At 51.2% G+C, this 26,401-nt stretch overlaps 1 protein-coding gene across 1 annotated transcript; it reads right to left on the reverse strand.

Annotated features, from left to right (window-relative positions):
- Nucleotides 1-579: 579 nt before the first annotated feature.
- Nucleotides 580-23,509, reverse strand: ZNF8 (zinc finger protein 8). The gene is made up of 5 exons (XM_022564848.2): nt 23,346-23,509; nt 18,711-18,837; nt 18,321-18,416; nt 12,451-13,894; nt 580-10,686 (listed from the first exon to the last, which is right to left on the reverse strand). The coding sequence occupies exons 1-4, from the start codon at nt 23,409-23,411 to the stop codon at nt 12,498-12,500; spliced, it is 1,686 nt and encodes a 561-aa protein (XP_022420556.1). The 5' UTR covers nt 23,412-23,509; the 3' UTR covers nt 580-10,686; nt 12,451-12,497.
- Nucleotides 23,510-26,401: the final 2,892 nt, after the last annotated feature.

Below are 26,401 nucleotides of genomic sequence, written 5' to 3' on the forward strand. Positions count from 1 at the left end.
ATTCAGCCACAAAAAATAAAGGGCTGATAATGTGCTACGATGTTGATGAACTTTGAAAGCATTATGCTAAGCGAACGAAGCCAGATACAAAAATTCCACAGAGGCACAAAGCTGATTAGTGGCTGTCAGGGGCTGGGGGGACCGACTGCTTAATGAGTAAGGGGTTTGGCTCTTTTCTGTTGGGTGTACACGCCACCTCCTTGCCCCAGGAGGAGAAATAAACTCATCTGAAACATGGTGACTATAGTTATAATACTGCATCGTATACTTGAAATGTCCTAAGACATATCTTAGGTGTTCTCACTATGGTGAAAAATGGTAACTCTGGGCTTCCCTGGTGGCGCAGTGGTTAAGAATCTGCCTGCCGATGCAGGAGAAACGGGTTCGAGCTCTGGTCTGGGGAGATCCCACATGCCGCGGAGCAACTAAGCCCGTGCGCCACAACTATTGAGCCTGTGCCCTAGAGCCTTCGAGCCACAGCTACTGAAGCCCGCGCGCCTAGAGCCCGTGCTCCGCAACAACAGAAGCCACCTCAATGAGAACCTGTGCACAGCAACGAAGACCCAACGCAGCCATAAATAAAAAAATAAATAAATTTATTAAAAAAACCACGGTAACTCTGAATCAATAGCTTGATTGTCGTAATCATTTCACAATGTATACGTATGTCAAAATACAACCTTGTACACCTTAAATATATATAACCTTCATTTGTCAATTACACCTCAGTAAAGCTGGGAGAGAAAAAACGAAATTTAATTTAAAAAATGATTAGATAGAGACCTTCCTTCACTTACCTGGACCTCTTGGGACGTCTCTCTCCACAGTCCACGGGTCTTCCCACTGCTCCAGCTTGGAGATCACGTCTGGTTTGGAATCAGGAAGTCCTGTCCATGGTGACAAAGGAGGAGGGGTTGCTACAAGTCAGTCAGGCCCCAAGAGGCTCAACAGTAGTGCAGTGTGTGCCCTGAGGCATGGGAAAGCCCTCTCCCTGGTGATTCAGGGAGAGGTATCCAGTCTGTACAAAGGGGACCCAGCTGGGGACACAGAGCAAGGACACATCTGGGTGTGAGTGACCAGGCATGAGGCAGGGGATGAACACATACACACACACACACACACACACACACTCACACAGAGCATCCTCTGCGTTGGGCCCAGCAACCCCCATTCCTCCCTTGTGAAGTCCATGGCCACGTCCTTGAATGTCACTGGCTCTGAAACATCCCACACACATTGGCTCAGCCAGGGGCTATGTCTGACAGGGGTCAGTCCCATGGGAAACAGCAGGATGTGAACACCCTGTTGTCATAGGGGAGGCAGTGGGGGGACTCACGCTGAGCGGCCCAAGCCAAGAGTTGGCGCTGTTATCACCTTGATACCGGGTGCTGTGATTCCAGTTGAATATGTGTCTCTCCCAAAGTCCTATGTTAAAGCCTTAACCCCCAAAGTGAAGGTATTTGGAGGTGGGGCCGCTGGGGGTGATTAGTTTTAGATGTGGTCATGAGCCTGGGTGTTGGCTGGTAAACAGTGTGGCCACAGAGAACCCCATGTCCCAGATCTTCCCAGGGTCAGGGTTTCTCCCAAGGTGCCCTCGATTAGTGACAGAGTCACTGAGCTCCACCCTGGGGTGAAGAGAGGAGGAGGAAGGGAGGGAGAGGAGGAGGTTGGCCCTGCCCCAGGACCCACCCTCCCTGGGGGCTGCAGCTCCAGTTCAGCTCGCAGGTGAAGTGGCGCAGAAGCAGGAGCGGAAACGGGTGTGCCTGCTGAGAACATAGGCATTTTGGAGACTCACGCGGACAGCATCTGACGGGAACGTGGTGTCCTGGGCCTCAGGCTTATGGCCCTTGATCCTCCCCTGAGAGGGAGGAGCTGGGGGAGGGCAGGGGAGGGGCTTGAGGTAGGCCAGATCTGCCCTCAGACCCCAGGGACCGCAGCCCCAAAGTCCCCTCACCCAGAAGCCCTGCCAGCCAGTGGCCCCTTTCCCAGGGACCCTGGCCCTCCCCGACCAGACCCTCCCACAGGCGTTTGCTCCTGTGCTGCCTGCCCTCGGCCTGCTCCCTCCTGTTCGCCCTCCAGGGCTCACAGAACCACAGCCCCCAACGTTTGCTACGTGCCAGGCGTGCTGTGGGAACCTTCCATCAGCTTGCTTGATCCTCACTCTGCCCCTACGAGTGAGGCAACACTACCTGACCCATTTGACAGGAAGGAAACTGAGGCATCAAGAGGGGAAGATGCCTGCGTTCACATGGACAGACGGGGTGATCTGTGCCCCTGGAATTAGTCTGGGGATATGGCACACCACCTCGGCTCTGGTGCAGGGGTCTGCACAGCCACCATGGATCCAGGGTGACCCGGGGAAGATGCATGCTTGGACCAGGAAGTCCTGGACCTCTGGCCCCATATCCCTGCTCTGGGCCTGTTTCCTCTCAGGTACAGCAGGGACAGTCTCCGGGAGGATGGACAGCATTATGCTGTGAAAAGTCTTTGTGAAATGAAACACAACACGGGAACAGCGCACAGGGTCTTTGCTGCCCAAGACCACACTACCTTTACACCCTGCATCCCCGCCTGGCTCCTAGGCTGGGCAAGGGGTCATGGGGCTCAGGGATCCATAGAAAGCAGCCCTCTGATTTGATGCTTGGGGGCTGGGCCTCAGACCCTGCCTCTAAAACCGTCCCTGAGCCTAGGCTGAGTCCCTGAGCTGCAGTCCCATGCCACCCCCAGCCCGTGAGCTTCTCAAAGGCTCTCTGGGCCACACTGGCCCAGTTCCCTAATGTGGGGAAAATCAGGTACTGTCACTACCCTCTGTTATACAGGTGGGGGGAAACAGGGGCACAGAAGGGTTAAATCTAAGGTTGTGAAGCAAATAATGGGTAGGTGGGGATTTGAAACAAGGCAGTCAGACTTGAGTCTGTGCCTTCAAAACAGTAATTTTTAAAAAGAGATATCAGGGCTCAGCTCAATGAGTTCTGAGCAATGCACACACCTGTGCAACCATCGTCCAGATCAAGCTCTAGAGCCTTCTGTGAGGATGGAATTTGGCAGCCATCAGCCCCATGTGGCTCCTGAGCAGTAGGAACGCAGATGGTGTGACTGAGAAACTAGATTTGTGATTTTTAAGTTTATTTATTTCAGATTTCAATACGTACAACGTGGCTCAAAGATACCAGTTGGAAAGTTCAGCCCTGGGGCGTTTCAGCACCATGGACAGACCCCCTCCTGGCTCCCTTCCAGGCAATGCCCTCCCCAGCCAGGAGGTGGTTACTGCTGGGATTTCTGACAGCGCAGGAGTTGTCCCTATTCTTGAACTTCGTACAAAGTGAATGATATGCTGTGTAACAGTCTGAAGTCTCAGCTCCAAGCTCTCTAAGGCTTATGGGCGACAGCAGCAGAAGGCACCTTTCAGGATCCCTTGTTACAGGGACGGTTGGGGATGAAGTGGAGCTACCAGGTGGGCGAGTACTCAAGAGGGCTGAAAATCATAGTCCCAGCTGCCTTGAATTCAGGTCCTGACAGAGACTCCCAGGAGGGAACGGCTGACTGAGGCCTTCTGCCCCTCCCCACAGGGGTGAGAGTGGTGAGCAGATCCCTGGGGCCCAGTGCGCTCTTCCTCCTGGTGTCATTGCTAAGCGAGGGAGGTGGGTAAGTGGAGTATGTCAGATCTAGGATCAAACCCATCTTCACCACTCCCTGATGGGTGACCTTGGCCTGCTCAAGTCCCCTGGGGCCTCAGTTTTCTATCTGTAAAATGGGGTAATAATACCTTTTGTGGGAGGCTGTTTGTTCATTCATTAACAAGTACTCCACGGACTGGGCACCACATCATGAAATTTACGGTCTGTGATGAATGGGAACAAGTGTAAAGTGTTCAAATGTGGTAAGAGATAAAAGCGCAATGTGGGTTTGGGTGGCCAGGGAAGGCCTCTGAACGGCTAAGCTTATACCCTATTGAGTGGCCGGTGGGGTGGAGGAGGAGAATGATGGGCAAAGGGAGAGCCACAGGGGAGGCCTGGAAAACAGAAGTCAGGTCATGCAGGGCCTGGAAGGCATGGAAAGAAGTGTGAATTTGTTTCAAATCAGGGGTCAGCAAACACGGCCCCATTGCCTGTTTTTGTATGGTCTATGAGCTAAGAATGGTTTTTACATTTTTAAGTGTCTGGGGGGGGGGAAAGGTGAAAAGAAGACAAATGTTACATGAAAGTCAGATTTCAGTGTCCATCAACAAAGTCGTGGATTTCGTCAGGAAAAAAGAAAAGAGTGTGGATGTGTGCTTTCTCTCTTGTTAGATAAGAACCTATATGACATCCTTGATTTTGCCTCTTGGACTGCAAAGCTCAAAATACTTGCTATCTGGTGCTTTACAGGGAGAGTTTGCTGACCCTGCTCTGATGACTTGGGCAGTGACAGAGGGTTTAAGGGGAGGGGTGGCCTCACCATTCAGGGTTAAAGACCCCTCCAGTCTTATGTGGAGAGAGGTGGAAGGGGCAAAGGGTGGCAGAGGCCTGTGAGGAGGTGGTGGTCTGGGCTAGGCTGAGGAAGGCAAGGAGAAGGGCATATTTTGAGGGAGACCTGGTTTCTGAAAAATGTCCAGCCCTGTGACCACCACCCTGCCGTCTGCCTCACCTGGTGCCTCGGGCTCCATCAACTGCTCGGTCTCTGGGCTGCTTGGCCTCACCAGATACATGACAGTCGTCTTAGTCTCAGGCTGAGGAGCCAGGTTGTAGGTGACACTGGCAGGGATGGATTCCTGTCCCCAGAGTCTGCTTCTCACACAGCAGTGGGGCTCCAAGCTTCTGGCTTGAACCTTGGGGTCCAGGGCTGGGATTCTCGTAAATGAAGTACTGCTGGCTGAGCACAGGGCAGGGAGTGGGTGTGGCCACAGCCATACACATGTGCTCCCCTGGGACAGACCAACTGCCTCAGTCCCCCGAATTGAGAACATATGTCCACACACAAACCTGTGTGTGAATGTTCACAGCAGTGATGCTTGAGTAAACAAACTGGTCTATTTCCATACGATGGACTATTATTCAACTACAAAAATGAAGTACTGATACACGACACAACATGAATGAACTTGGAAAACATTACTTTCAGTGAGAAAAGCACACACACAAAAGCACATATTGTAGGACCCCATGTATATGAAATGTCCAGAACAGAGACAGAAGGTAGATTAACGGTTGCCAGGGGCTGGGGAGGAGGTGAACGGGGGAGTGGTGGCTACGGGTTCAGGGCATATAGGCACACACCTGAGGTCACACCTGCATACACAGGCGGTGTCACACATGCGGGGTCGGACTCGGATGCACACCTGAGGTCTCAACTGCCAGCACAGGTCGCTCCCCACCCCCACCCCCTGGCGTGTATCACCGCCTCTTCTCTCCCCTCCCCCACAGCCCGGCCGCCCCGGTCCACGCCCCTTGGGCCCCACCGCCTGCACACACGGGCCTCCCCGTTCCTCACACTCGCAACCGCCAACCCGCTGGGACCGCGAACTCACCACAGAGTCGGGGAGCGCCCCCACTCTCGCGCATGCCGCCCTGTGCAGGCTCACTAAGGCCACTTCCGCCCAGCGCCTGTGGTTGGGGACTTCATCTCCCAGCGGGCCCCGCGCGCTCCGTGCCTGGAAACAGCCGGCATAGGGTGAAGGCCCTTCTGGGAAATGAAGTCCAAGTGCACCGCCAAGAGAAGAGCGTGGGGACGTGTCAGTCCGTCTTCCCCGGGGGGGTTGGAGGACTGGACATACAAGGACAGGCACAGTTTCCTGTGTCCTTTTAGATATGCAACGTATGTACTTTTTGTCCTCTTCCTCCTCACACATATACATGTATAAGTATTAATGGAAGAAATTTTCATGTATTGAGGTACGGGGAAGTCATTCTGGCTTGTACACGATTTAACTTTACTTTTATGCTAACTAAAACTTAAGCCTGTTTGCAGCCTATCACACACACATTGTATATCTGCTTTAATCATTAAAGAAAAGAGTGCACTGACCAGAAGTAAAGAATGTCCATGTTAAAAATAACGATTAAATGCCTACCTTCCTTCCTGGGACAGCAATGCCCATCCTCCTTCAATGATAAGGCTCCCTTCCCAGGTGCCAAGGCCATACTGACTGACTGTTTTTTGTTTGTTTGTTTAAATTTATGTTTTATTTATTTATTTTTGGCTGCGTTGGGTCTTCGCTGCTGCACCCGGGCTTTCTCTAGCTGCGGCGAGTGGGAGCTACTCTTCGTCGGGGTGCGCAGCCTTCTCATTGCGGTGACTTCTCTTGTTGTGGAGCATGGGCTCTAGGCGCGCGGGCTTCAGTAGTTGTGGCTCATGGGCTTAGTTGCTCGACAGTATGTGGGATCTTCCCGGACCAGGGCTCGAACCCGTGTCCCCTGCATTGGCAGGTGGATTCTTTTTTTTTTTGGCAGGTGGATTCTTAACCACTGCGCCACCAGGGAAGCCCTATTTTTGTTTTTTGAAACCTTGAAGGAAGGTATCCTTGACTTGTCTGATGCTCTTTGTTCTGAGAAGATACAAAACTGCACTGAAAACCATGCTTCAGTGGAGCAGTTCCTCAGAGTTATCTGAGATGCTGTCTTCCAGGCTATAGTCCTCAGTTTGGCTCAAATAAAACTTTCTTCTATTCCTACTATAGATTGGTTTATTGATGGGAAATGTATGTGCTACAACTAGCTTGCAGGAAACTTTATGGAGTCTATGCTGTTTTACACTCAATTGGTCCTGTTAGCTCAACACACACGTGTGCATATACACAGAACAGGTGTGGCCAAGACACACAGTCATGGGGACATTTAACTGGGGGGAGACATACAATGAACAATGAAACAAACGAACAAACTTAGTTTAATTTTAAAGAATTAAGGTTTTGTTTAAATTTATTTTTTGAACTGGTAATACTTTTACATGTTTCAAAATTCCAAAAATATCAAGATATAGAGTGAAAATTATTCATCTTTTTCCCCTCACTTCTCCTCTCCAAGAGCAAGTAGTATATATAGTAGTATGTATGTTCACTCTGTACCCTTCAGATATAGTGTGTGTGTGTGTGTGTGTGTGCATAAGCAATGGCTTCTTCTTTACACAAATGGAAACATACCATACAAACTGTTTTATACCTTTTCACTTAACAATCTTGGTGCTCTTTTCCACAGTTCATAAAGACAGTCCCCATTTTAAGGGCTGTGTAAAAGCCAGCCAGTCCACCATAAATCACTTAGCCAGTTCCATGTGGTGGACACTGAGGTTGTTTCCAAATTTTCACTTTTGAGATCAATACCATGGTTAAAACTACATACAGTTTGCACAGGTACAAATATATCTGTAGGATTCATTATCAGCAACTGGTTTGCTGAGACAAAGTGTTTGTAATTTAGATAGCAACCAACAAAGTGCCCTTCACAGAGGCTGTATCAGTTCATACTCCTTCAGAAATGTGTATGAATCCCTCCTCCCCCTTTTGGATAAAAGTCAAGGCTGGTAAGATGCTGGGTGGAGGTCACATTGTTACAATCCTCCTGAAAGGTAATTTAAAAAGCTATATGAAATCCATTTTCAGAGGAAAATGTTCAAGATAGAGAAAGAAGTACATGTTACAAGAGAAACAGAAGGGATTCTAATTTTCTAAACACAAGATAACTACACATAAATATTTTTGTTGTGTGTATAAGATTTAATGTTCACTCTGTGTATACACACGTATATTTCAAGAAAAAATTACAAGGAAAATTAACAAAATCTTAGGTAATGACCATCTCTGGATGGTGGAAGTGTGAGGAATTAAATTTTAAATAAGCCTCCATACTTATGTGTATTTTACTTTTGTGCATTTTACAGGTTTTGCTACAAAGAATTTGCATTACTTTGACAAACTGATAAAACCATATATTCTCCCTAGTTTATAGTAATTTCCCCTGAGGAGTTTCTTATCTGACTTGGTTTCAAAGCATCTGTAAGGAAATTAGTAGGAATATGAGGCCTAGAAAATGTGACCCGAAAAGAGAAATGGAAAATTCCCAAAGATCTGCAGTGCATGGGAGAGGGCGGCAAATGGCAACAGTGACAAGCTTGTTCCAGGCTTACCTGGTGAGGCCACTGTGGCCTCAGCCCACCCAGTGTCCACTCTGAGAACTGTGGAAACATGACCCTTTGGCAGCTGCCATTTCTCGGGCCAAGGCAGAGGGAACGGGGCAATCGCAGGCCTGGATTCCAAGCTGTCCAGAGCTGTGAAGTTACCGCGGGGACTCCCCTCCTCAGAGCACACTGGCAGTGGGAGCATTCCGAGTCTGCACCCCACACCGCTGGTGGGGCCGTGAGGAGGTAAAGTCAAAAGTGGGGAGGGCTCTGGTGGCCAGGCCACTTGGTGTCATGTCACTCCCCCTCTCGTGGCCATCCTGCACCAGTGGTGGCAGTGGGAATGGAATGGAATGAAGACAGCTGAGATGTTTAGATGGTAAAACTAACAGGATATCTATCTTCTGGCTTGAGGGATGGGGTGAGGGGTAGCAACCATCCCCGTGAAAGGGCCCAGGGGAGGAGGAACAGGCTTGGCCTGGAAAATGGCCTTTCCCTCCAGGTAGGCTGTGTTTTGGGACTTTGCAGGACATCTAGGGGAGCTGCCCAGCAGCATGCAGCTGCTGTTCTAGCCTGAAGCTCAGAGACCAAGATGTGGGAGTGAGCGGAGCATGCAATGGGCCTCCGGGACCACACCCCAGGGACCCCAACATTTAAGAGGGGAAGGGAGGGGAGGGCAAGAAGCCCCTCGAGAGGTAGAAGGGATCTGGAAGAGTGGGGTGTTCCAGAATGTCAGGGGACCAAGCATTATAGGGAAGGGGGCCTGGCCGGCAGGCTGAACTATCCCGGGGATGAAGAGGCCGAGCCGAGAGGCGGTGGCGGCATCTGATCAGGAAGTGCGGAGCACTCGCGACTCCTCCAAGAGACTGGAGGCGGAGGGCTGAGGGTGCTGCCAGCTGCCTATCCATTACCTGCTTCCCCAGACCTTCTTCTGAAGGGTGTGGTCTCAGCCACAGAGGTTAGAGAAGCTGAACACTAGCTTTCCAAGCGCCCTCGTCGTTAGACGGCGCCCTGTGACCCAGGCTTGGCCAGCGAGACATAAGGAGCACCGGCTGGAAGCTTCGGGGAAAGGCTTTTCTTTGAAACCTCACCGGAGAGACGAGCATAGGCCTGCCCTTCCCCCGTCCTCCAGTCCTGATCGTGGACGCAACTGCTGCAGCAGTCTCCCTGCGATGAGGAGGGCCCGGGTGGGAGAGAAAACACTGCCTCTGACGTAGCTGAGGCCCTGAGGACACAGCCTGATCTGTTTAAGTCATTGTTAACGGGATGCTGACTTCAAGTTCTGGCTCCTAGCTGTGTGAGCTGGCCATGGCTACTTTTGTCCTGTGCCCCATCTTCCTGCATGTAAAATGGCACCACCTCACAGAACTGTGAGGCACTGCCTGTCTGAAAACACACCTTTTCTGAGCCATGGAAAGAGAAGGATATTTGCTGAGAATTAAGTGGCAGGTGGTGCGGGCTAAGCCACGAGGACAGAGGTGTTGTGACAGTGAGAGCCGACAAGGGAAGTCCATGAGGACAAGCCCAGAGGACAGGTGAGCGCAGAGAAGCAAACGCGAGGCTTCGAGAGCTCTTGTGGAACGTCTGGAGATGAGCAGTGAGGCTGCCTCTGAGCGTCCTGGAAGCCAGCTCTGCTGGGATGGAAACCCCACTGGCTGTGACACCCACAGCACCCAAAGAACAGAAATGGACACGAGAAAGTTCTGACAGGGTTCTGACACTCAACCATCACGTCTCGGCAGTGAGAGCTCTGATGCTCAGCCATTCTGACAGAGGTCTTAGAACTGCCGTTGTATCCTTCCACGATGATACTTCTTCCATTCAACTTGGCGCTCTGCTAACCCAACATTCTGTGGTTATTTTTAGGAACAATTTCCACAAGCTGAGATGTGCCATAACCAATTTTCCTTCCTTCCAATTTTTGATGTTTATGGTTTGTGTTTAACTTCACTAGAACTCAGCTGCAGTGGGAACAGCAAACAAACAAAAAAAGGAACCATGTTGTATAACCGGAGCACACGACATAGTGTCCCGGCGGGATGGGCATTTCGCTCTTTCATTGTAGGTTAGAAAGCAGGCAGGTTTAAATCCTTGGTTTTTACATCCTTTCTGCTATGAGATACCAAGGATCACATCTCGAACACAATGTTCTTCTTTATGTCAAGAACAGCATAGACAAAGGTCACAAGGTTTTGCTTTCCTGAGGAGTAAAGTTGGAGGAAAGCAAAAAGATGATCCAGACGAAGTTTCCAATTGTGGACATGAAAATGGTCATGTTAGAATGTTCTGCATCGTATACAAATAAACCATTTTCTCAGACGTCTCTCTTTCCTGGGCATTGACAGCTGGAAAGTCTTCCGAAGGTCTTCCAGCAGAGACCCCAGCAAGATGGGGAGCCGTGCTTGAGATGGGGCAGACGAACTTTGAGAACAGAACAGTGAGTCACACCATTCACACAGCCCCTCAGCACAGCCTGGTGACTTGACGCCAAATCAGAAGTCACTCCACCAGGCCAAGGAGGGTCTGATGGGCAGGCTTGGGATGGGGACAAAATTTAGGTTATCCTGTTGTTTGTTTCCCCCAACATATAAAAGACTAAAAAAGAAAAAGAAAGGAGACCTATAGATTAAAAGAGACCTAAGAAAAATATTAAGCAAATGCACCGTGTGATTTTTGTTTAGATCATGATTAGAACAAACCAAATAGAGAACAAAACAAAATTTATGAGGCAACCAGGAACATCTGAACACTAGACACTTAACAATATATTGAGGAATTACTGTTATTTCTGTTTAGATGTGAAAATGGTAATATAGTTTTACTTGAGATTTAATGAAATTAATCATTTTTCCTGCTTCATCCCAGACATTCTTAAATGAAACCAACATTTTTTTTTCCTTTACTGAAGTGCCAGGGAAGGAAGACTATGAACAAGCTCGGGACCACTTCCTTGATTCCCACTCAGGCTCTGGCAGCTTTACTCACTGAACTTGGTGAAAACGGCAAATGACGGCTCAGAATGATTATGAAAACGGTTTCTGTCAGCGTGGGCTAACATGATTTTATATACATATTTAAAAGTCCATGCTTTTTAGAGATATCCAGAAAAATGGATGAAATGACAAGATTTCTGAGGCTGATGTAAAAATAATCCCGTGGCAGGCAGGGGTGCCAGTGAAAATGTATTATCCATGTTTTACATGGAATGTCCAAATTAAAATGCTAAAATTTAGATTACTCAGAAAAATAAGTGGATTCTTTTCCTTCATACCAACTATGAATGCTAAAAAACAGTGAAAAAAAATTACTAAAAACCATGTTGTGCACGTGCTCATGATGTCACTTGTTAAAATCAAACGTATAGGATTGTTAACACAGCCCTGATCAATCAATTGACAGAGTCCGGGGAAAATCGGCTCTTGTGCTGGGCATGGTTTCTCCACCTCAGCGCCATGTGATTCTTTGCTGAGGGGCTGTCTGGGGCTTTATAGGATGTTCAGCAGCATCCCTGGCCTCCCCTACTGGATGCTAGGGGCACCCCTCCCTTCCGCCAGTCATGACAACCAAAATTCGTCCAGACATCATCAAGTGTCTCCTGGGGAACAAAAGCACTCTGAGTGAGACCCTCCATCATAGGCCACACTGCTGTTCTAAGGCGATGGCTTCCTGCGGGAGCTGTGACACCCCCCAGGGAACACTGTGGAATTTCACGGGGGCTCCTCTGACATTTGATTTGGGCATGAGTGTGGCTGCCATGCATGCTCTAATGACTCTGAAGTGCAGAGCTGGCCCCAAGGGACCGTGTACATATGTGTGCAACCACCTGTCTGTAATGTATGAATTGAGACCCTGGGTCGACTCCAGGTACAAACCAATTAATTCCTGCAAGTTTAAATGTTATACATAAACCTTCCAGAAACGCACTGGCATTTTGTTTTGTTCAAACCTTTTCCAAGACTTAGTCACCGCTTTGGGAAATCACACCCACACAGGAATGCCTCTCGTAATGCTTCCATGGTCAACACTACACCCCGTGTACCAGACGGCAACAGGCAATGCCCCAGGTCTCCGGGCACAATGGCCACAAGGTCACAGGGAGAGATACCACCAAGTCAGCACACGTTACCCTACTGTAAATTACTTTTGCTTTAATTATCCTTTACAAAATGGGGGCACGTATGGATTTTTCAACATTACACGTGTGGGGGTTACATTACCTGTCAATTCATTTCAGGGTACTGGGCTTGATAGATTGGAGAACCACTGAGCTCAGGTGTTTGGGAAGCGTCATTTCCTTAGGAAATCAGAGAGCAGTTCTACCCCAGCCCCCCTTCCATAAATACACCTTGTAGGACTTACCACATTTTTGTACCTGTGGTTCAAAAGTCATCCGCAGAGTTTCTCCCCTAGGTGGATTCTCTGATGTCAAACAACACGGACGTGCCCACAGAAGGCTCTTCCACCCCAATAACGTGCACTGGGTTTTTCTCTTGCATGATTTCGTGGATGTCAAACAGGGCCAGTGCCCTGCCTGCCGGCTGCCCTGCCTTTGTCCCGGCCCCAGGGCTCTCACCCGTGGGCCCGAGCTGGTGCCGCCCGAGGTGCGGGCTCCGGCTGCAGGGCTGCGGGCGCCGCCGGCCCCGGCCTCGGGGATCCTCCCTGGTGTGCGTTATCTGGTGTCGGATGAGGTGCGAGCTCTGCGTGAAACACTTGCCGCACTGGCCGCACCTGAAGGGCCTGTCGCTGCGGGTAGCCCCCTCCCCAGGGGTCAGGGGCTCCGGCCATGCCGGCGTGGGCTCGAAGGCCAGCCTCTGGCGGCAGTCGTAGGGGCCCTCGCCGGCGTGCTTGCGCTGGTGCTGGGCCAGGGACGAGCTGTGCCGGAAGCCCTTGCCACAGCGGCTGCACTCGTAGGGTCTCTCGGCCGTGTGCGTCCTCAGATGTAGGAACAGGCACGTGGTGCGCGAGAAGGCCTTGCCACACACGCTGCACGTGAACGGCTTCTCCCCGGTGTGCGTGCGCCGGTGGCGGCCCAGGGACGAGTTCTGGTTGAAGGCCCGCCCGCAGTCCTGGCACGCATAGGGCTTCTCCCCGGTGTGGATCCTCCGGTGCACCGTGAGGTGCGTGCTGTGGCAGAACGACTTGCCGCAGTCCGCGCACTTGTAGGGCTTGTGGCCCGTGTGGATGCGCTCGTGCTGCACCAGCGAGGAGTTCTGGCTGAAGGCCTTGCCACACTCCTTGCACGCGTACGGCCGCTCACCCGTGTGGATCCTCCGGTGCACCGTGAGGTGCGCGTTGTGGTTGAAGGACTTGCCGCAGTCCGCGCACTTGTAGGGTTTGTCCGGCACTAGGCTGCGCGCAGGCTCGGGTTCTGGTTCCAGAACCGCCTGACCAGAAGAGTTGCTGCAGTCACTGTTGTCACGCGGCTGTCTTCCCGAGGAGCCCATCTGCTCACCGACTGCACTCGGGTTCTGCTGCGAGCTTGTAACCCATGAGTCGGGAGCACACAAACACTCTGTCCTGGAAGTCTCCGGGAGGGGATTTGGGTTTGGACTCAGGACACAGTTTTCCCCAAGTCTGAGACCTTCGTGACTTCCATCTTGAACCAGTGCTTCCTCGAGGCTGAATTCCAATTGCCTCAAATTACCCTGGTCCTTCTCGGGCCCCTGCACCCGGCCCTCATATTCCCAGTCTTCCCCTGGTGTAGCGGGACACAGAGCCTCCCCCAGGAAGCCTTCCCGCCCCTTCTCCTCAGGAAGGCCCTGCTCCTGGGGTGGTGCTCGGCCCTCAGGTCCAGACTCCCAGCCTGAAAGAAAACCCAAGAGCTGTGAGGGGCTAGTGGACACACCCTGGGCCTGTGACCTAACCTCCTGCCCCACCTCCCAATTCTGCTCTCACATTGACCCCAGTGCCCTGTCTGTAAACACAGCTTCACTCATTCATCCTTTCCACAAAAACTTCTTGAGCACCTGCCGTGGGCCAGATATTGGCCTAGGTCAGGAGCTGGCCAACTACAGCCCCCAAGCGACCGATGCTTTTTATGTTCTAAAGGGCTGTAGGAAAAAACATGTGATGGGTGGGCGGAATTCTGAAGCTGTCGGTGGCTGTCCAGGCAGTCATCCAGGTACTGCGCTCAGGTGACATTAAGCTTGCTCATCAGCTGGCCTTAAATCTCGAAGTAGGGAGCTGACGCTGGATCAGCTGCCTGGGCCCAAAGCAATCCCCCTCAAGCTTTAAAAGCAGGAGGTAGAAGGCAGAGGCTGCCTGGCCAGGGGGCATGAGCCAGGGAATGCGGGGGCCTCTCAAAGGTGAGAGAAGCTCTCGGCTGAGTCTGCAAGGAAACAGGAACTTCAGTCCTATGACCGCATGGAACTGGATCCTGCCCGTGTCTAGATGCGGATTCTTCCTGTGCCTCCCAGTAAGTCGGCCCCCCGACCCCCAGCCCGCCAACGCCTTGCCTTTGGCCTTGTGGGCCCCAGAGCAGATAAACCAGTCAGGTCTGACAGAACTGGGAGATAATAAATGTATGTTGTCTTAAGCCGTGTTTGTGGCAATCTGTCTCAGCGGTGACAGTTGCCCGCAAAGCCTAAAATATCTACGGTCTGGCCCTAGATGCTGGGGACAACGCAGTGACCCTCTGGAGCTAGGGAGGCAGACACTGAACAAAGTGCAGAAGGAGCAGGCTTGGGTGGGAAACGAGTAGCTGAGTACAGAAGACCTAGGTGTGACAGGCCAGATCCCCAAGTGCAGGTGCCCTCTTGTCTGCGGACACCCTGGAGGAGCAGCATCTGGCCTGCGGATCCTCCAGAATCGCCCCTCACCCAGGCAGGGCGTGGAGTGGCGGTGGAGCAACTTACCGCACACTCACCCCTACAGCAGCACATGCCTACTCTCTGGAAGGCAGAGTCTAGAGCCAGATTTGGCAGGGCTGTGCCCCTTCTGGAGACTGCAGGAATGGGTTTCCTTGCTGTTTCCAGCGTCTAGGGGCGCCCACGTTCCTTGGCCCTTGCCCTCGCCTCCAGAGCCAGCAGCGGAGCGCCTGCCAATCCCTCTCTGACGTCACCTGTCCTCTTCCCGCCTCTCACTAGAGGACTGTTGTGACTGCACTGGGCTGGCCCAATAATCCAATGGATGGGCGCTGGGCATCAGGACGTGGACGTCCTTGGGGGCCAGGCTCCCTGTTCACCCCAGCCCTCTCCAACCTTCTCACCTGCTGCAATCCTGTCCACAGCACACTCTATGTGTTCATTCACTTAGGGTCCATCTCACCACACCAGAATGTCCACAGCCAGTTCCTACAGCTGACAGGGAGCAGGTTCTCAAAAATACATGCTTCAGATGCGAGGCTCTGAGGCACTGGCTGGGGGACAGGTGCCGTAGGAGCCAAGCCTGACCAGGCAGCAGGCGCCTGTCTCGCTCACCTCCAGTCCCCAAACTGGACTCCATGCACAGCACCCAGAGGGTACTTAACAAAAACACCAGCCAGTCCACAAGGACAAAAACACCAGCCAGTCCACAAGAACACTCTACAGGAATGTTTACAGCAGCACTTTTCCCAAGAGCCAAAAAGTGGCAACAACCCAAATGTCCAAAAGTGTGGTCCATCCACATAATGGGATATGATTCAGCCATGGAAAGGAATGAAGTACTGACATACGCTACAACATGACTGAACCCTGAAAACAAGATGTTCACTGAAAGAAGCTAGACACATACAAACTATTAGGTATTAAAATAAGCTACAAGGATATATTGTATTGATACAACACAGGGAATTTAGCCAATATTTTATAATAACTGTAAGTGGGGTACAGCCTTTAGAAACTGTGAATCAGTATATTGTACACCTATAGCTTATATAATACATACATCAACTATACTTCAATAAAAAAATAAAACAAAACAGACACAAACAGAAAAAAAGAAAAAGCTGGACACCAAAGGCCACATACTGTAAGATTGCATTTAAATGCAATATGCAAATCCACGGACAGAAAGTGGATTAGTGGTTGCCGGGGGCTGGGAGGGATGAGGCGATAGAGTGACTGCCTTTGATATTGTCATTTAATAAGAAATATGTATTTGGTCTTCATCTCTGGTCCCCGACACACAGCTCCTAAAAGGCTTGGGATTTCCTTAGTGAGAGGGGTCAGGAGTGTCTTTTGTTAATTGTAATAAGTCCCCCTCAACCATATGAGTTCAAGCTAACGAGGTGACTCATGGTGGGCCTCTGGACAGCTTCAAGGGGAGCTTCAGCCCCTCTCCCCTGACATCTGTCTGTTCATTTGTATCTTTTATATCATCATTTACAAAAAACAGTAAATGTAAACAGTGTTTCCCTGAGGTCTGTGAGCTGTTACAGCACATTACTGAACCTGAGGGGCCGTGGGAACTCCCGATTTACAGCCAGTCGGTCAGAAGTATGGGAGGCCCTGACTTGTGGCCAGTGTCTGAAGTGGGGGCAGCCGTATGGGACTGAGTCCTTAAGCCGTGGGGTCTGCACCAGCTCCACGGAGATAGCGTCAGAATTGGACTGAATCGTTGGGACACGCGGCTAGTGTCTGGAGGGGTGGAGAACTGGTTGTTGATGTGGAAACCCCACACGTTTGGTGTCAGGAGTGTTCTGTGGGTAAAAACAAACCATGGTACTGCTAATGGACAACTTCTGGGCAGCAGAAATGTTCTGGAACTAGACGCTGCTGATGGATGCACAACATGTGAATACACTCAAAACCACAGAATCGTACACCTTACACGGATGAATTTTATGGCATGCTTGGGACCTGGCAGCTGGAAGGAGGCTGGCCTGATGGGAGTTAGTTCAGGGCCTGGGGGTGAAGGCCAGCATTTGGGGCTGGAAGATGTCAGACAGGCTCCGTGGCCTCAGAGGAGACAGGGTACTTGTTAGTCCTGCCCCCGGGTGATGGGCCACACCCTATTGTGGAGGTACCGGGGCTTCCCTACACATGGTGTCAGAGGCTTTCAGGTGGGAGGCTGGGCTGCAGGTACAACTGGTTACGTATCCCGTGGCCAGAGTCCACTTCTTTCAGAAAGTAGTCAGGGTACCAACGCACCAGCCCCAGGGAAGGGATGGATAAGCCAGTGATGACAATCTAGACTCCCTCCTTCCAGCTTCCCCAGCAGCTGGGCTGACCCCCTCCTGACCAAGGAGACCTCAATGGACAACATCTGGAATTCTGATAAAAGGGGACAAATGTGATTGGCGCCATTCTTCCCAGCTCCTCCTGCCCCTGTCTGGAGCACAGATGTGACGGCCAAAGCTGCTGCAGCCACACTGAGCCCCAAGGAAAGGCCAGGAGAATCAGAACCATCAGCCCTGGCATTCCTGGAATGCCAAGCCAGCACCAGCAATGGCCACCTCTGGGCTCCTGCTTCGTGAGAAAAATGCTGCTCTCTTGCTTTGAGGAGCTCTAGCCCAGTTGTCAGGTATCTACGGCTGAACACAATCCTGTTCCCGAGAGAACAGAAGGGTGTAGGGAAGAGGTTTACAGGATGTGGACGTGCAAGAATGCAACGGAGAAGATGAAGGGCAAGTTCACACATCAGAAACGATCCTGTGGTAAGGGCACGCTGGGAAGGTTGCTGAGAGAGGGAAGAAGTGGTGCCTTCTGACCCCTCGAGGAGAGGCGGGAGGTCTCTGAGCTCAGAGGAAAGGGAGCACAGGTGAGGAGGCCTCAGAGCACCGGGAGCGCCCCAGGCAGGGGACGGGAGGACAGGGCCCAGACTGCCCGTGCAGAAAAGAGCTACAGGGTCGGCCCAAGGCTGCCATCCTAAGAGCGCCAGCTTTCAAGGCTGGTCTTTGGCTGGGTCTGGGAACTTGGATTTGGGGAGGAGGGTTGCCACAAACCTAACCGGTCAGAGGCTCACTGTGCCCGAACTCTGTGACAACAATATGGTTTAGGGCGAACACCTGCTTTCTCCTGGGAGCCTGGAGTCTTGGTCTGTGCCAGGTAGGGGGTGCCCACGTGACCAGCCCCCAATAAACCCCCTGGCACAGAGCCTATAGTGAGCCTCCCTGGCAGCCAACACTTGTCCCCTGTTGTCACAACTCACCGCCCGTCCAGGGAGGGCTTCTGAAGCTGGCGTCTGGGCCTCTGGCCTCTTCCCTTTGCTGACCTTCCTCTGCACCCTTGCTCGGGGATCCCGACACGCCACCCCTTCCAAGCAGCACAACTGCTCCTGTTAGGGGTTCCCACTTGGCGGGTTCTCACCTGGACAGCGGCCCTGGGAAATTCCTCTCTCTGCCACCCATAGCTCAGCCCCTTGCTCCAGCTGGGAGATGACTTCGGGTTTGGGAAGCTCAGGCCCTGGAAACAGAGAAAGACAAAGGAGGTGGGAGCCTGCTCTGGAGAAAAAGAACCAGCCCAGGCTCCAGCCCTAGGCTCCTGACCGTCAGGATATGGGGGCGCCTCATAAGTTTTTGCATTGGGACAGAAAAGGGCAGACACCCTCCTACCCGCATGTCCCATAGGAAATGAGAATTCAAGGTCTCTGATCCCTAGCCCAGGTCAAGTCCTCACACCAGAGGCCCCACGACCCATAACCCACGAAGAATAAGTCACCACAGGAATCTGATCGTCAGCTTGGGAAGTGGGCCTCACCCACAGAGAGCAGGTGCCCGAAGGTCTCCAGCATCACGTCACGGTACAGGGTCCTCTGGGCAGGGCCCAGCTGCCCCCACTCCTCCTGGGTGAAGTCCACAGCTACGTCCCGGAAAGTCACCGGCTCCTGAAACATCACACACACTCTCAATCAGCTGGACTGTCCTCATCAACACGCTCGGGAGAAGGAGGAGGAGAGGGGAAGGCGAAGACAAGCAGGCCAGTGTCCAGAGAGCGCACGTTCTGAGCGATGCAAGTCAGGTTTCTCTGGGTACCTACTGGGCTGCCTCATGCGGGGGTGGGCTGTATGGCGAGGACATGAGAAAGTATCCGGGCAAGACCAAAGCCAACCATAGCTGACCTACAACTGATCTCAGACAGGTGCCGGTGCTGACAGAGACCAGATTCAACTGCCGACTTGCAGATTTGTGGGCTGAAGAAATGGTTACTGTTCTAATCCACTAAATTTTGGGATAGTCTGTTGTGCAGCAACAACTAACTGACACACTAAGAAATCCTCAGATTCAAAGCAAGGCTTATCAGCCTCCCTGAAAGAGGGATGTGCAGTTGAGGTCAGAAACTCGCTGGCCTTGAGAGACTGGGCAGGCTCACAAGTGACTAAAGTGAGCCCATGTAAGAGCTTACGAGGGTTTAACCGATAAGAGGTGACACGGGAAGTGATGAGTAATATGTGTGACCTGTCTGAAGGGGTGGCTGGGACTCAGAATCAGTTGACTGTGGGGAAATACAGGCCCCATGTGGTCAGAATTCCCAATCTCTGGTGAGAAGCTGAAAATTCGGTCACATTTTATGAAGTGAAAACTTTAAATTTTGGTAAGTTTATGCAATGTATTTAAAATGTTTCCCAACCCTTCTGTGGGCTGGCTGTGGCCATGATTAAAAGCTGGATCAAAGGTTTGGCTCTGCCATTTCCTCGAGAGGCAGAGAGCAGGTACCCACCTTTGCCTCCTCGTTTCCTTGTCTACAAACAATCACTCCTTGGGAGCTGTGATAGGGATTAAGTGGCTGGTAAACACTTCTTACAGGCCAACTGGATAGCCACATGCAAAAGAATAAAGTTGGTCCCCTACCTCACACCATATGTAAAATTGAACTCAAAATGGATCAAAGACATAAATGTAAGAGCTAAGACTATTAAATTCTTAGAAGAAGGGACTTCCCTGGCGGTCCAGTGGGTAAGGCTCTGTGCTTCCAATGCGGGGGGCCCAGGTCCGATCCCTGGTCCAGGAACTAGATCCCACATGCATGCTGCAACTAAACTAAGAAGCCCACATGCCGCAACTAAAGATCCCACATGCTGCAACAAAGATCCCACATGCTGCAACTAAGACCCGGTGCAGCCAAAATAAATAAATAAATATTAAAAAAAAATTCTTAGAGGAAAACATAGTGCTAAATCTTTATAACCTTGTATTTGGCAAAGGATTCTTAGATATAACAGCAAAAGCACCAGCAATAAAATAAAAAAATAAGTAAAACGGACTTCATCAAAATTAAAAACTTTTGTGTTCCAAAGGACATTATCAAGAAAGTGAAAAGACACCCATATGATGGGTGATGATAACTGCAAATCATATATCTGATAAATGACTTGTATCCACAAGATATAAACAACTCTTAAAACTCAATAATAAAGACAATCCAATTGAAATGAGCATAGGATCTATACAGGTATTTCTTCAAGAAGATATAAAAGAATATACAAATAGCTAATAAACACATGAAAATATGCTCAACATCATTCACCACCAGGGAAATGCAAGTCAAAACCACAGACCAAATACTTCAATTTTAAAATTGTATTTTCTTTTAAGAAAAACACAGTCAGATTTAAAAATATTAAAGATATTAAGGAAATATAGTACAGGTGCCATATGGCTCTGACAAAAATTGTGCAGCAAATATGCAGAACCCTTTGGTTGGGAACGGAGGTCTCTGCTCCTGTCCTCATATCCTCACCTCCCACTCAGAAGGTCCTCCAATCCTGACAACATGCTCCCTGTGCCTCCTGCCCCCACCCACCACCACCTAATCTGCATGGGGTACCAGTGACAGCCCAGCCACCGGGTCTTCAGACCCCTGCAAACCTCCTCCTCCTCTGCACTGTTGAGTCCCGGAGGGATGGGCTTTGTCAGACCCCATCCTCCCCCCTCACCCAGTGCCTTAGTTAGCTCTCAGTGTCTCTCCTACCCCCACCCCCCAGATGTCTGAATGTTTTTTCTCAAACCCATACCATTCCTGCTTAAAACACTTGAATGGCTCCTTTCCATCTTTGGATACAGGATGACCTCTTTTAGCCTGGCTACGGTTGGCTGAAAAACGGCCCCCAAAGGTATCTGGGTCCTAGTTCTTGGAACATGTGAACGTTACCATAAATGGCAAGAGGGACTTTGTGGACGTGATTAAGGATTTTAAAAATAGGGAGATTACCCTGGATTATCCAGGAGGTCCCTAAATTCAATCACAAATGTTCTTCTGAAGGGAAGGCAGAGGGAGATTTAACAACAGAAGGGAGAAGACAACGTGACCACTAAAGCAAATGCTATGCTGCTGGCTTTGAAGATGGACAAAGGGCTATGAGCCAAAAAATGCAAGCTGTACAGCTCTAACAGCTGAAAAAGGCAAAGAAACAGATTCTACCCTAGAGCCTTGACAGGAAGGGCAGATCTGCCCACATGTTGATCACAGCCCAGTGAAGGTGACTTCAGACTTCTAACCTCCAAAACTCTAAGAACAAATGTATATATTTTAAGCCACCACATTTGTAGTAATGTTATGGCAGCCAGAGGATGCTAATACCAGAAGCCCTCCACTTCTGGTCCTCGCCTCCTGTGGTGGCTGGCCTCCAAGATGGCCCCCAAGGATCCCCAGCCCTTTGTAGCCCCCTCCTATACGAGCAAGTTTGACTTATGTAACCAATAGGATATAGTAGAGTGTGAATTTTGACCCCAGGTCATAAGACATTGTGGCTTCCACATAGCTCCCTCCTGGATCACTCACTTTGTGGGAAGCTAGGTGCCATGTTGTGAGGCCGCCCAGGCAGCTCCACAGAGAGGCCCACATGAGAAGGAACACAGGCCTCCTGCCTGTCATGCGAATGAGCCATCCTGGAGGTGGATCCTCCAGACCCAGTCAAGTCTCAGGTGACAGCTGTCTAGGCTGACACCTTGACTGCCATGAGCCCAAGCCAAAACCACCAGCTAAGTCATTCCAGGATTCCTATCATCAGAAACTGAGATAATATTTATTGTTGTTTTAGGCCACTACATTTTTCATTATTTGTTACACAGCAACCAATAATGAACACACTTTCTCTTAAGCCTCTCACTGCTGACAAAGACTCTCTCCTTGACCAAACTTTAGTCTGGTTCCTCACAACCCTCTTCCCAACTAAGCTTTGACTTCTGGGCTTCTGTGTCCGTTTCTGCATCACTCAGTTTTACCAAAAATCCACTGATTTAGCCAGGATCCCACCCTCTATATCTGACCACTCTTGATATCTTTTCAAAGTCCTCATCCCCCACAATCCTCCAGATAACATCCCCTCATTTGGGTGCTTCAGCAATAATCCTGTTTTAGGTCAGTTTAGCAAGAATTACCCCGCGCCCCCCCACTATAAATACCCACTTTTCCCTGTTGTATTCGGAATAGAGCCCAGCTCTATACTGAAGTCTCTTTCCCCCTATTGCAACAGTTCCCAAATAAAATCTGTTTTTACTGCTTTAACTACTGTCCAGCTCTGGTATTCTTTGACACTGCTCACTCCCTGCCATCCACAGCAAAAGCAAACTAAAGCGTGGTTGCATGTCCTGCCAATCTGCAACAACAAGTCTCTGAACACATGCACACCTAGGATTTTTGAGAGTCTCACTCTGCATTCCAAATGTGAAATAAATGCAACCCCCCGCAGACAACAACAAAAAGAAAGTCTGTAACTTCAAAGACCCGGAGCTTCAGGAATTATGAATTTCTTTTGGTTCCTGCTACGTGGAGTCAGCACTACATGGAGAACAGAGGTCACTTTGTCTAGAAAGGCTGGAGCTTTGAATCAGGCGCCTTCCCAGATGGCCTTGCAAGCAGACTACCCTGTACTGCAGACCCCCACAGCCCCGCAGGGGTCAGACCCGGTGGTCGCTCCCGCCCCATTAACGCGGTGTGTGGTCACCTGTCCTCACCCCAGAGGCTGTCCCCGTCCGCGGGCCAGGGGGTTCGGGGAGCGGGGCTCTGGGTGGGTGTCGGTTGACTCCGCATGTTGAAGCATCTCTGCTCCAGTTACTATTACCCATGCTCATGGTGGTCGGCCTTCGGGGCGGGGCCAGCCCGGTCCTCGGGAATGACTCCAAGTTCTAGGCCGGGACGGAAAGGCAGGAGGACTTGCGGAGCATGCGCAATCGGGGACTGGAAGGCCTGGGTTCGATTCCCGACGCCACCCCTCACCAGCTGGGCTAGTCGGGGCGCCCGACCTGGGCTTCAGTCTCCCCGTATGACCAGGGGATAACGCCCGACCCTGCTCATCGTGCGCTGCGAGGGGTAAAGGGTCAATATCTGAGGGAGATGCCCGGCCTGGGGCCCGCGGCCGTCGTTGTTATTGTTACTATTATTGTTCCGCCGTACCTGGAGCCGTTCCGCCGGCGGCCCCGTAGCCATCGCCAGTGTCGCCGCTTCCTCCTCGGGGTCCATCCTGGGCCGACAGGTCGAGGACAGGCGCCCGAGGTGAACCTGAACCAGAGAGCCCCACCCGCTTCAGGGACCGCAGGACTCGCCGCCCGCCGGACAATGGCGGCCGCGCCGGCGACGCTGCAACTACAGCTCCCAGAAGGCTGTGCAGCGCGCTGCAGCCCCGGCCAATGAAAGCCTTCGTTCATCGAGCCTTCGACCAATGGGGGCTTCCTCTCGCTTGCCCTTCGGCCAATGGGGCCCCTCAGGCCGCCACGCTCTGGGCCTAGGCGGGCGGGGGTCCAGCGCCAGTAGCTATGGTGTTGCGGGCCCCGATGGTGGGGGAATCGTTCTCCCAGACCAAATGCCAGTCCGCGCCCTGCGGCCCCGCTTCCAAATGCCAGTCTGCGCCCTGTGGCCTGGCATCGGAAAGCCAGTCTGCAACCCGGAATGCCACGGCCCGGGTTGAAATCTGGGCCTGCTCTTCTCAGCTGGAAAGGCGCAGGAGGAGGCCTGGGGCTTTCCTTGTTTGTCTGTGGATCGTATACTGCCGTTGTGCTTAAAATATTTCTATGCTTTACAATTACATGAACGTTTAAAGATTTTGTTAATGGAATAGGTTTAGGGGGCTAGTGGCCCAGAGTGGGCACAGGCGGGTTCTGAGAGCTGATCATGTTCTGTTTCTCAATTTGGGGTATTCCCTTTGCGAAGGGTCATATCTGTGGTTCTGTTAGAGTCCATTAAAAAGTTTATTAGAAAAGAAGAAAGGAAAAGCAGATGTTCACCAGGATGCAGTCGAACCAGAACAAATATTTATTTGATCATGTACTGTGTGCTAGGAACCAGGCACAGCAAGGAAGAGAACAGAGATACTCGCCCGCCCCCACGGGGCTGTTGGTATAGTGGGGAGAGACAGACAGTAAACCACAAACATGACAAAAGGGTGAACGACCGTGGTCACTGCGGGGATGGGGCAGCCGGCTTCCAAGGGGCACGCTGTTTCCGCACTCACTCCCATCCCTGTCATCCCTTTGCTGCTCCTGCATCTCTCCGCTTCAGTCCAACCACCTTTCTGCAATCTGCTGGGCATTTCCCCTGCAACCACACCCAGGACCCAACCCCACCAGGCCTGCGATGCCAGGAGGAGCATGTGTTCACTCACCACTCACCGTGGCTGTGGGAACCACGAGTCAGGCAGCCTCCAGGAGACCGAATATGGCTTCTACTGGGAGCCCAACAAAATTTCCTGGTGGTATTCCTTTCTCCGTGGGCAGAGAAGGTCCCAGGAGGGACCCAGAAGGTCCCAGGAGGATCTATTGCCTTCCCCTTAGCAGCAGCCGCCCAGAGGGTAGAGAGGTGGTGGTGGGGTGTTGAGTCTATTATCTTCTCCTTGGGAACAGCTCTTGTTTTTATTTATTTATTTATTTAAAGTAAAGCTTTTTTAATATATAAATTTATTTATTTTATTTTTGGCTGTGTTGGGTCTTCGTTGCTGCGCGCCGGCTTTCTCCAGTAGCGGCGAGTGGGGGCTACTCTTTGTTGTGGTGGGCGGGCTTCTTACGGTGGATTCTCTTGTTGAGGAGCACGGGCTCTGAGTGCGCGGGCTTCAGTAGTTGTGGCTTGCAGGCTCAGTAGTTGTGGCGCACGGGCTGAGTTGCTCCGTGGCATGTGGGATCTTCCCAAACCAGGGCTTGAACCCGTGTCCCCTGCATTGGCAGGCGGATTCTTAACCACTGCGCCACCAGGGAAGCCCCGTATCCTTTATTTTTATTCTTAATTTTTTGGCTGTGCCACATGGCATGTGGGATCTCAGTTCCCCTGCCAGGGATTGAACCCGTGCCCCCTGCAGTCGAAGCGTGGAGTCTTAACCACTGGACCACTGGGGAAGTCCTACAACTGTGTATCTTTTTAAAAAATATTTATTTATTTATTTAGGCTGCACTGGGTCTTAGTTGAGGCACATGGGATCTTCATTGCAGTATGCGGGATCTTTAGTTGCAGCATACGGAATTTTTTTTTTCCAGTTGTGGCATGCAGACTTCTTAGTTGTGGCACATGGAGTCTTAGTTGCGGCATGCATGTGGGATCTAGTTCCCCGATCAGGGATCGAACCTGGTCCCCCTGCACTGGGAGCACAGAGACTTACCCACTGGACCACCAGGGAAGTCCCAACAACTGTGTATCCTTAGTACACCACTGCCGTACATTTCAGCCGTGAGTACAGTTGGATGCTGAGCCCCATGAATTCTAGAAAAATCTCTAGATGTGGGAGTGGTCTTGTGGGCCACCAATAGATTCACTACTGGTTGTATCAAAAATACATGATGATTATTTTGGTATCTGTGTTTTAAAAAGTGGGGGTGGGGGTGGGCAGGGAGAATGGATTTCTGTTAAAAGGAGCCCCTGGGTCACATGTAACACAGGTGTGGTATCTGTTTAAGGTCTTCTAAAAATTAAGCCACAAATGTAAGTGAAACCAACAAAGAGGAAATAGATACATGGATATACAATTTTGAGATTACTTTTTTTTTTTTTTTTTTTTTTTGCGGTACGCGGGCCTCTCACTGTTGTGGCCTCTCCCATTGTGGAGCACAGGCTCCGGACGCGCAGGCTCAGCGGCCATGGCTCACGGGCCTAGCCGCTCCACGGCATGTGGGATCTTCCCGGACCGGGGCACGAACCCGTGTCCCCTGCATCGGCAGGCAGACTTTCAACCACTGCGCCACCAGGGAAGCCCGAGATTACTCTTTACAACATGTTAAGATGGGTCCAATAAGCTGTAATTCCAACACTTCCTTTCAGGTGGGTCTTATGCACGTTTTGATTTGGAAACACTGGGTATGAGAATCGTTTGGGCGGAAAGGTCTCAGGTTCCTATTTCAAATGAGCCCACTTCTTGGGTCCTTAAGAGCCTCCGGTTTCCGATTTATGAAAGGGTAGAACCCCTCTCAGAGCAGGGCCTGAAGCACTCACTGTGTACACAGCAACTTCTGTCTTCCATTCCCCCCAGCCCC

The sequence above is a fragment of the Delphinapterus leucas genome, chromosome 20, assembly GCF_059928025.1.
Source record: "Delphinapterus leucas isolate spDelLeu-1000000601 "Yukka" chromosome 20, BTC_Dleu_Yukka2, whole genome shotgun sequence".
NCBI classification, from domain to species: Eukaryota; Metazoa; Chordata; class Mammalia; order Artiodactyla; family Monodontidae; genus Delphinapterus; species Delphinapterus leucas.